Here is an 11,181-nt window from a genome sequence, read left to right as displayed (position 1 = left end):
GACCGAACAAAACCACCCTGTTAACAGAAATAAGAGGCTACATGAGGTCCTGTACCACGAAGATTCACCACCTCGAGTCAAGCGTGTCATTCAAACTTATACTGTACTGTACAGACTATCAATGAATGGTTATGAATGTCATGAAAACGCTCCTGTGAATCCTCAGCAGCTCTGCGCCTTTAAATCTCTGCGCTCCTCCCTCCTCTCAATGACAAGCCCGCAGAGCCTCTTTAACGCATCCAGTGGAAATGACAAACCAGAGGCGCTCCACGGGCCAGCGCGTCAAACACTTACGATAATCATGGGCTTTAGCCGCAGCAACTCATCCCAAACTCGCATCCTGAGACACTAACGAGGCGCCTTTGGGCCGTTTCGCTGGTCTGCGGACGCGTCAAAGTTGGAGCGGACATCGCCAAATGGACGTCGATGGACTGGCATGAAACCTCCACTTCTATCGGACTGAAGGAAGGAGGGAAAGAAACCTCTGCATGTTTAAGTTTCCTGCTCCGACCAGAGGGGCATCGGTGCGTGCGTGTTGGATGTGGGTGCGTGTGTGGAAGTGTGTTTCGGGTGCGTGTGTGTGCGCGCCCGCAGGAGCAGCAGCAGGAGCAGCGGCGGCGGCGGCGGCGGTGGTGGCCGCGGGAAGGGAAGTTTAGCGCCGTGATTTTTCTTCTTTGCCTCTTTTCCGCTGTGTCGTTTTTCATGTCACAGCAGGGGACAGGCGGATTAACGTTTCCCTGATGAGAATTAATCATCTGTGGAGAGGCTCTGTGATCGTGACTATGATGATGATGGCGAGTAAGAGCGTGGAGTGGCTGCAGGAGGAGCTGGAGTCCGGGGCCAGCTCCCTGCTGCTGCTGGACTGCAGACCCCATGAGCTGTACGAGTCCTCGCACATCGAGTCGGCCATCAACCTGGCCATCCCGGGCCTCATGCTCCGGAGGCTGAAGAAGGGCAACCTCCCCATCCGCTCCATCATCCCCAACAACGAGGACAAGGAGAAATTTGTCAAGCGGTGCAAGACGGACGTGGTGGTCCTGTACGACGAGGCGACCCCGGAGCGGCAGGAGTCCGGGCTGGGGAGCTCCGTGCTGGGGCTGCTCCTACAGAAACTGCGGGACGACGGGTGCAAGGCTTTCTATCTGGAGGGTAAGATCAGGCTGCCTTAACTGTGATGGTGTGGATCTGTGTTGTAGTCCCTTTAATTCATAAAAAACCTCACTCCGGATCCGTGCTTTCAAGCTGGGCTCCAGCAGAAAGGCAATTTGTTTGATTTCACGCTGATTTAATTACAGGACATGCATGCGGCTCCTCTGAAGGGGCCACTCTCACCAAACGGCAAAGAATTAACGCTAAACGCAACAAAAAAACAACAATATAAATCTGATTGATCTCCCCCGATATGATTACATTTAAGGGTACTTTTACAGGATTTTGTCTCCGGTGTCTAATTTTGGGTTTGGAACAAAACGTTTAAGATTTGGGCGCTTGGATGATTTTGGGTAAAAGGCATCTTCACATTTGACAAGCTGTTATTATTAGCAGCTACAAAACGGCATTACATATTATAAAATCATTTTTAGGGGCGTTTAATTGTCACAGTGTGGCGACAGTTCAGATAAATCCAGCTGTTATCATCCCTCCACACATTAAAGTTTCTCTGTTATTTATTATTTGTCTCATAACGACGCAGCGTCGGACTGATGTATTGTAATAAAACAAGTTGTTATTATCACAGTTAGATAATGTCAGCTGCACTCATGTGAAGTCATAATGAACTTTGACAGAGCACTTCCGTCACTTATTGCCTTTATTTTAATTCTTATCTGGACAGAATGAACCATCGGCCAATCAAAAGACGCGTTAAACAGCGTCCCGTGTCTGAACATCCAGAGCCGGGTTCAATATGTTTTCAATTAAATGCTGCAGAAATGGCCCCGCCATGTTGTGCTCCTTCAGGAAAAGACTGGCTTTTTTTTTTTTTTTTTTTTTTCATGAATGAACAGGGAAGCGAGGAGACGACGACGCACTCGGACTGATCCTCCAGCACGACTATAAAATGTATTATCATTATTTCTCATTTAGAAAAAAAAAAAAAAAAAGAAAGAAAAAAAAAAGCGGTGGATGGACACAAAACATGGCAGCCTTAGACGGTCGCGTTTGATTTCCAGAGAAGCGTGGAAATGTTTGACTGGAGTCTCAAGCCGAGCTGCCATTCACAAAAAGTCCACTGAGCTGAGCAGTGAGAGCTGCGGCGGCGGCGGCGGCGCTCAGTGTCCTGCTCTGCTGCTGATCCTCCCCAGGGCTCAGCTTTTCTCAATGGAGCACATCTGTCCGCATGTTTGCTTATTCACAGCGACGCGGATGTGCTCCTGTTGTCTGTCACATCGGTGTGTGTGGTGCAGCAGCACGTGAAAAGATGGTGGATCATCCGCATTTTCACCCAAATCTTTTGGGTTTTTTATTCAATTATGAGCCCATGTCATGGTGGAAATAGTGAGTTTAATAAGGTTTGTGATGTGTTAGGCTTTATGTGGGTTAGTGTGAATGAAAAAGGGATGTGAAGTGATGTGGAAAATGAATTGACTGTGCTATAATGTGCGTTTAATTGTTTGTGTTATTTATCACCATCTTTTTCTTTGTCTAAACACATTTCATTTAAAGTCTCATTCTTATATTCCCGCCAAAGGTTAACCTCTTGTCGTTCAGGTTCGTGATCCACCTCTTGTATCCTGCAGACTTGACATTCAGACCTCTGCCTGTGGTCTGTGAAATGATTCTCTGGGCTTTACTTTCATATTGACCCTTTTCCTCGTCCACCAGGGGGCTTCAACAAGTTCCAGTCGGAGTACCCCGAGCACTGCGAGACCAATCTGGACTGCTCCTGTCCCAGCAGCTCCCCGCCAGCCTCCGTCCTCGGCCTGGGAGGTCTCCGCATCAGCTCCGACTGCTCGGACGGGGAATCTGACCGCGAGCCGGGCAGCGCCACAGAGTCGGAGGGCAGCCCACTCCCCAACAACCAGCCAGCGTTTCCCGTCCAGATCCTGCCGTACCTTTACCTGGGCTGTGCCAAAGACTCCACCAACCTGGATGTTCTCAGCAAGTACAACATCAAGTACATCCTCAACGTGACACCCAACCTGCCCAACATGTTCGAGCACGAAGGGGACTTCAAGTACAAACAGATCCCCATCTCCGATCACTGGAGCCAGAACCTCTCTCAGTTTTTCCCCGAGGCCATTTCATTCATTGGTAAGTGAGGGTGGAGGGAACTCAGTTTGTGTCTGTGTGTCTTTTGATCATCAATCAGTCTGTTGAGGATTTTCTTGGCTAATTGTTCAAAATAATGAAAAATACAACAAGGTGACGTCCTCAAAAGTCTCCTTTGGCTCAAATGACTATGATCGGAGGAGCTTGTACCATCAAAAACTACTTTCTATTTTTGTTGAATTAAGTACTTAATCCATCGTCAAAACTGTCATACATTGAGTTTCTGTTAATTGACTCCTCGGTTAATTGACTAATCAGCTCAGCTCTATTTAAAATCAGGCCTGCAAGTAATGATTATTATATATACATCCATATTATACATGTTAGAAAATGGTGAAAAATGTCAATGAAAAGTTCCAAAGTGATGTCTTCAGATTACTGGTTTTGTCCAAAAGTTTGAGTTTATAATGAAATAAATAGAAGAAAAGCAACAAATCATCATATTTAAGTATCTGAAACCAGTGAATATTTGGTGTTCTTTGCTCGATGAATGACTTCGATGATTAATCCATGAGCAGCAGTCTTTTTCTTGATTAATCGATTGATTGGTCTCATTCTCATCATAAAGGCCAAATTGACATCTTAAAATTGCTTGTTTTGTCCAACCAACAGACCGAAAGGCAAAAAATATTCAATGCACTATAATAGAGAACAAACAAAAGCAGCAATATTTCACATTTGAGAAGTTGAAACCAGTGAAAGATTTACTAAAAAATGACTTAAATGATCAACCAATCCATTCATCGACGGCTGACTTCAGCACTAGCCTTGTTGCATTGTGTTAAGTCTGTCCTCCATTACTCAGTTTGCCTGCATTTATCCCAGATTTTAAGCATAAATCACGTAAAAAACAAATGGATATTTTTGTGAAAATAGTTTTAAAGAGAATTAGTTGGAAATGTTCTTAAAGTTTTCTTCTGTGAGCTGAATTTCGGCCGTCAGCTGCCTGCGTTTTACTGCTCCTGATTAAATATAAATTTCAGAAACTGTAAAGTCTTGAATAAAACATGGCGACGAATTCTTTGAGAATGGGATCATACTGAAACCACAAGAGCTTTAGCCCCCGTCTCATCCCGTTTTCAGTATTTCCCATTATTCCCATCATTCCCATCATTCCTCCTGCCTGAATTCCCAGAGCATGAGTAAATTCCCTCTCTGGTGAGTCCACGAGAGTCTTTGTGCTTCTTAGATTGTCCAGACTTTTTCTAGACAAATGTCTGTGCTTAGGTGGGAGGAAGTGTGACATACGCCAGAGCGCAGAGGTCGTGGCAGATTTGGGTCATGCTGATGTTAAATGGTGCTGTGTGGTGGGCTGTAATGTGCAGGGATTACATCAGGCCTTTTCTGTAACAGCAGGCTAATTGTGGGTAAAGAAGAGAAGCTGGGACTGAAAAGGAGATCCAGATGTGACCTCGCGCTGTTCTGTCGTAATCTGCGGATTCCTGAAATAACTGAGATGATCAAACAAATGTTTTTTGATGCATTGAGGAATGTAGAGAGGGAGGAATCAGATGTTTTCTGGCGTTTTAACAGCCTGAGAAATGAACAATTCTTGTGTTATAACACATTGGAGTGATGTAATGCTGCGCACATGCACAATCTGAAGATCAGTTCAGAAGGGATTAACTCTGAGTCCTGTGTGTCGTTGGCTTTGGGTCTCCCGATGAGGATTTCTCTTGGCCCCGTTTATTGTGGAACGTGAGCACACATCACATATAAATTTAATTCGGCATCCGCTTGGCAGCCTGAGCTCGTGAGCCAACTGACCCCAATCCTCCAACAAGAGAGTGAGGAGAGGAAGAGAGAGAGAGAGAGAGAGAGAGAGAAGAAAGAAAAGAAGCACTTAACTCTCGCTCTAATGGCCTGTAGTGATGCAAGTGCAAGAGCTGGAAACTGATAGAAGGTGGATGGATGGAGCCTGTTAATAATGTAAGATGTTTTTTTGTTTTTTTTTATTCAGGTTTTTCTGCAGATTGAGAGCTAGAAGGCAGAATGACTTTGCTGCTGTCATTGAGAAAGGTCACCCGGGATTAAAAATATGACATATTTCATATCTCGTTCTCCGATATCTCGTTTTATGACGGGTTATTACTGTAAATCTCTGTGAAGTGGGGCCAGGTGACTTTCAGTGGAACAGCAATCGCGGTGATATAATGTGATGTTATCGGTCTGTAAATGTCTAAATGAATGAGTCTAATTTAGTTGTAATTAAATACTAATGAAATACGTTAAGTTCAAAATTGGAGTTTTACACGTGAATAGTTTTGTCTCATTATGAAAAAGGCAGCTTTTAATCCACAATCATGACTCACGACTAAATCTGCAAACAGTCAAATTTAACATCAAGCATTTTTAGGTATCGTTTCGCATGCAGAAACCCCTCCAGTCTGATCAAAGAGTGATTCGGCTTTTCCAGCTGGGCCCTGCCAACGTCAAACCACTGAGGAAAAAAGAAATGCAGAAACGTGTCGTGTGAAACCAAAACTGTCCCAACTTTGGCAGGAAATCGTGTGTTCATGCGGATATCTTCACTCTCAGGGTTGCAGACCCTGTTAATGTATCTAGCATGTTGATAGAAGGTTCATTGTAAGTTGGCTGTTACTTTAGCAGCAGCTTGTCCTCCTGGGCCTCATGTTACATTAAACAGTGTAATATAATGTAGGTTTTAATCCTCATCTTTTCCCCTCTTCTCTTCTTTTCCTTCACTCCCGGCCTCCTCCTCCTCCTCCTCCTCAGACGAGGCGCGCTCCAAAAAGTGCGGCATCCTGGTGCACTGTCTGGCCGGGATCAGCCGCTCGGTGACCGTCACGGTGGCCTACCTGATGCAGAAGCTCAACCTGTCGCTCAACGACGCGTACGACTTCGTCAAGCGGAAAAAGTCCAACATTTCCCCCAACTTCAACTTCATGGGCCAGCTCCTGGACTTTGAGCGGACGCTGGGCCTCAACAGCCCCTGCGACAACCGCTCGACCTCCCCGACGCACGACCAGCTCTTCTTCACCACCCCGACCAATCACAACGTGTTTCAGCTGGACACGCTGGAGTCCACATGAAAATTAGACGGGGGACTGTCCCTTTTCTCGGAGGTCAACGTGGTGTTGCGGTAACAAGCAGCTGCACTGGAGGGAAGCGGCCGGTTTTAATGAATGTTTTAGCCTCCCGGTGGCTCGTCGTCAGAGAGCCTGGCCACGGAGCAGCATTGGAGGGACGGGGGAGGTCATCGATGCCACGTTAAAAGGGGAAAGGGGAGTTTTTTTTAACCCAGAGGGGGAACTGACAGACGGGTTTACACTGGCTTCCTCCTCAGAGTTGCTTGAAATCGAGGGAGGAAGAGCCCCGATCTGCTTGTCTTGTAACGGAGACCCGAGGAGACTTAACTGACTGAGAGACTGAGTGGCGGCGGAGGTGGCGGCGGCGGCGGCGGCGGCGGCGGCGGCAGGACAGACAGCTTCATACAAAGATGGGAGCGTGGAAAAATCTACAGCACTCAATTTATGAGACAACAACATCCTCTCTGTCTTTCTGTCTCGGCTCTCGAGAGCTGAGCTGACTGGTGCCAAGTGGAGAATCTGGGATTTACTTGTAGGAAATCTCGCTCTACTGAATGTAGAGTTTTATAAACCAAGGAATTAACACACACGCACGCACGCACACACACACACATAAACAAAGTATGTATGTTTGTACTGTATGTTAACGTACAAAATGTATGGGCAGTCCTTAACAAATTCAGTATGTCTATATGCATTTTTGTATATTTTTGTGTACATTTACGCACAAATCTATACCTTATATGAATATATACGCATAGAAATCTTATCTATCCAATCCAATAATGGCTTAAGAGAATGTAAAACTAAAGATGGGGGATGGGTGTGGCGACGCCAACAAAGAGGAACGTTGTTGTGATATTTGTCTTCTTTTTTTTTTTTTTTTTCCTTCTTAGTTTCGTTTTTCTTTCAGGTTTGTAATGACCTAATGCAGTTTGCACAGTGGTGTAGCCATTGACTTGTTGGCACTTGGAGCCAGTGCTTGGAAGCAGCAGGCAGATAAAGAGACATTCAGAGTAGAGGAGCGTAGAGGAGAGGCCAGTCCCAGGCTGCGACGAGTCCCGACAGCTGCACAGCGGAGTGGGGAGGGAGCCGGAGCTGGGCCCCGGAGCAGAGGACGCGGTTCAGGGGTTAGGGGGTTGGCGCTAGGAGGTGGGGTTAGGAGTTATCAGTTGAATCGCGGTTGGGTAGATTTGACATTTGGCCAACTGGTTTCAAGTGCAAGTTCCCAGTTCCTGTTTCCTTCCCCTTATGACTGTTCATCCAGTTGCCTAACAAGAAGTACCAGTTGTTTCCACCAGCTGTTTTGATTATTTCAGCCGTTTGTTTCATTTCAGTCAGACATGAACTCTGATGTGGTTATTTCATCACAGCATGTAACGGCTCTGGCTTTCGTACTTTGAGGCTTGAATGAGAGGTCAGGGTTGGGTGGGTGCTAAGGCAGTGTTAACATTTCTGAGCAACTTTTTGGGCAGCTTATCTTAGCAACCGTGGGCAAGGAAGTGCCTCAACACTACTACCTTCTTTTCGCCTAAGAGGAAGGTCGTCCTGTCTTTGGTCCCTCTTAGGACCCAGGTACAAATTTGCCAAAAAATGACTCTCAGATAAGGGATTGTGATAGTAACCTGGTCTTGGTGTGGGGATGATGCCGGACTGGGACTGGCCTCAGCGACAGACTGCACTTAGCTACTTGAGTAGCTTCATGTCCCTTCGCTGCATTGGAGAAAACAGACGGTCTTTCTGTGAAGGGATCACCCATTTCATCAAAGAGAAGTTTGTCTGAGTTGATTCACCCTTAAGCCTTGGGTATATCATATGAAAGATATATGAAACACAAATTGATATGAATATATATATACATATATATATTATAGAGCTAATAGTAAACACATTATTTTGTATACCTGAGCATGCTGTGGTACTGTATGCTCTCTAACAGTCGACATAACCACATGTTGGATGTTGCTTTACCAGGTGGGAAGACGAACGATGGGGACCGTTTTTTTAACTGCTGTTGCTGCTGAACACAGCGGTACACAGCGTGTGGTTAAGGAGTTTTCTGAGACCCCGTTCACATCCGAAGCACCTTAACAAGACAGATTTCTGCTGCGTGTAGGTTTCCTCTGCACATGGACTGTTGGCAGTGTCTGTAAGTACACCAGGTGTCCTGCAAGAACATTTTCTCATCAGATTCAGCTTGTAACTGCACACGTCGCTCGTTCCAACCTGATGAATGCCACCTGTTTGTGAAGACGTGCTTATTCTTCAGTTACGATCGTTAGCATAATAAACACACCACAATTGCTCATAAGGCTACCTGATTTGCTCAAATTGCGGGAAGGTTTCATTCACAAAATCGAAACAAAAAGCTGAACAAATCAGCAACGAAAACATAAACTGTAGTTTTATGAGGGGACCTGGAATAAAAAGAAAAATAGGCTTACTGCTATTGTGGTCAGTATAGAGAAAACCCATCGGGCTACAGGAGAGGAGGAGGACGTTTAGCTCGACAGTGACCGGTGTGAAGACCCCGAGGCAGCTGTCAGAGAGTGAACTGTTCCACCCAAAACACTCCTGTTGTCAAACACCTCAGTAAACTGGCAGCCATGATGTCCATCGTGTGAACAGAATGTTAATTTTCTTTATTGTAGTGGATGTTGGGAACATGTTTTTAACTCCAAACTCGTTTTAGTCAAACGTGTTGACTCGTTCGACAGGTCTGAACCAGCACACATTCACCAAACCTCTGTAAGAGATGTGCTGGATACAGAAAATCAGTGTCAGCTCCTTTTAGTTTCATTAGCAACTTTCAACCAAATTCAGGTCGTCCTCAAAACGAAAACGTGTCTCTTAAGTTGCGCATGAATGAATCTGAGTGTGTGAGCGGTTCTTGCAGTGAGGCCCATCATTCATAGCCAACGACAGAAATTCAGTTTCAAAGCGGCGATGTGGACGGGGTCTACTCAGAAACAAAGAACTGGGTTTCAGGGGGACAGCAGTTGAATCTGAACAGGGTTGGTTTTAGCTGGCCTTATATAATCTTTCTAACTTGTTTCTAATGCTGACTGTTCAATACTCTTTGTATCTCACTTTAGAAAAACGTGTAAAAAAAAAAAAGCAGAAAAAAAGAAGCGTTTGTTTATCTGTTATTTGAATCAGAACAAGGTGATGATAGACAGCGAGCTGTCTTTTTACTGTAACGGGTCACACGAGGTCCTCTTTGTTACTCTGCAATATATCAAAACACCTTTTTGCAGTATTTTGTAGATCCAAGACCTCAAAATTTTTAAACTCTTCTTCTTTTGTACTATATCTATTCTATATGATTATACAAGATCCAGCTCCATATGGCTTGAGGACTGAAGTAACATTTCACCTGGGGTGTCCAAAATGTCGGGCTGGCGTTGCCCGTTGACCAACCTGAAAGAGACCCGCACTAACACACACACACACACACACACACACACACACACACACACACACACACACAACCACACACTCTGTTTCACAGAGCCAGAGCTGTGGTTCAGCATGCCAGTTATGTTTCACAATAGACGATTACACCACCCGGCTTTAATAATTACAAGGTCTTTTTCCGTCTTGGTTTGATATAATGTGCTCTATGCTATTCCTGTGGCCTTTCAATATGAATATATATCTAAGTATATATATGTTATGAATTTATATGCAAAAGATCCTCTCCTATTATAGCATCAGAGATGAAGATAATACTACCATGCTTGAATGGACTTCCCTTGTCTGTAGTCATATCCCACATACAATAAGAAAACCGTCGAGGACTTGATCACTTGCACCCTAGGATTGAAATATATTTCAGTACGGAGCTTTTCTATTTAAACAGAATATGGTTGATTTCAAGCTGCTTTCTTGTGTTTTTGTGTCTTTGTAACAATGAAAGAGAAATCCAGTCTTTTTCTCTGTTTGTAAATTTGCCAGATCACGGGAACGGCCGTTTCTGTGTCCTTAAAACTTGTAGCTACATCTTGGTGAGAATGTGCTCGGGAGGGAAAGACGCGAATGAGCGACAGCCGGGGAGACGTGGCGGCGCTGAAACACGAAGTGAAAGAAAAAGTGAATGATTTTCAAAATGTTACCTCAGTGAGGAATTTTTCAGGGATTTTTTTGACAATGCATCTTGCATCGTGTTACAGCTTCGAACACACGTTGAATAGCTGTTTTGTATTGTGCTGTAAACAGTTTTTAAAAAAGATGCAATCTGTCTGTGTATAAAAACAAGGGGCATGTGGAGCAGGGCAGTTTCACCTTTCTGTCTACTGAAGGAAATACGATTGACCCTATGTATTGTACAGTATATGGAAACAACACCAGACATGTTTATACCGCAAATAAATATTGAAATATTTTTTTCTTTAACATGTGTTTCCTTTTTATTCCTTGCCACAAAACTACTAAATCACTTTAAATAGCAATTTTACTAAATGAATTTTATGAAAAGGGTCACAAGAAAAGCAATTCAATACTTAGGCTACACAAAATTATGTTTATTTAGACTTTCCTTCTCATACTTCCCTTATTCTTGTTATTTCCTGGATAATTTTAGTGGTTCAGGTTTCTATGAATTACTCAGATGACTTTTTAAAAAAATCGCTTTTTGATTGAACTGGTCACAACCAGCTGCTGGTTAATTTGGAGGGGCCACAAATCAATTTCTATGATATTAAAGCAATAGTTTGCCCATCATATACCTGTGCATGCAGCCAGTTAGCTTAGCTTAGCACAAAGATTAGAAACTTTCAGGTAAGCTAACTGGCTGCTGACTGTAGCCTCATTTTTAACTAACGGATATAAGAGTAAAATCAATTTTCTCAGTTTAACACTT

General features: G+C 44.2%; 1 protein-coding gene across 1 annotated transcript; it reads left to right on the top strand.

The window, feature by feature from the left end:
• The first annotated feature begins 237 nt into the window (after nt 1–237).
• Nucleotides 238–9,425, top strand: dusp7 (dual specificity phosphatase 7). The gene is made up of 3 exons (XM_076739812.1): nt 238–1,149; nt 2,824–3,252; nt 6,007–9,425. Exons 1-3 carry the CDS (start codon nt 741–743, stop codon nt 6,321–6,323), a joined length of 1,155 nt encoding a protein of 384 aa, XP_076595927.1. The 5' UTR covers nt 238–740; the 3' UTR covers nt 6,324–9,425.
• The last annotated feature ends 1,756 nt before the right edge of the window (nt 9,426–11,181 follow it).

Source organism: Chaetodon auriga, chromosome 2 (assembly GCF_051107435.1).
Source record: "Chaetodon auriga isolate fChaAug3 chromosome 2, fChaAug3.hap1, whole genome shotgun sequence".
In the NCBI taxonomy this organism is placed as follows: Eukaryota; Metazoa; Chordata; class Actinopteri; order Chaetodontiformes; family Chaetodontidae; genus Chaetodon; species Chaetodon auriga.
This window is presented reverse-complemented; position numbering and strand designations above follow the sequence as displayed.

Coding starts and splice junctions, on each gene's coding strand:
- dusp7 (XM_076739812.1), top strand. CDS start 741: ATGAGAATTAATCATCTGTGGAGAGGCTCTGTGATCGTGACTATGATG. Junction 1,150..2,823: donor CAAGGCTTTCTATCTGGAGG/GTAAGATCAGGC, acceptor CTCGTCCACCAG/GGGGCTTCAACAAGTTCCAG. Junction 3,253..6,006: donor CGAGGCCATTTCATTCATTG/GTAAGTGAGGGT, acceptor CCTCCTCCTCAG/ACGAGGCGCGCTCCAAAAAG.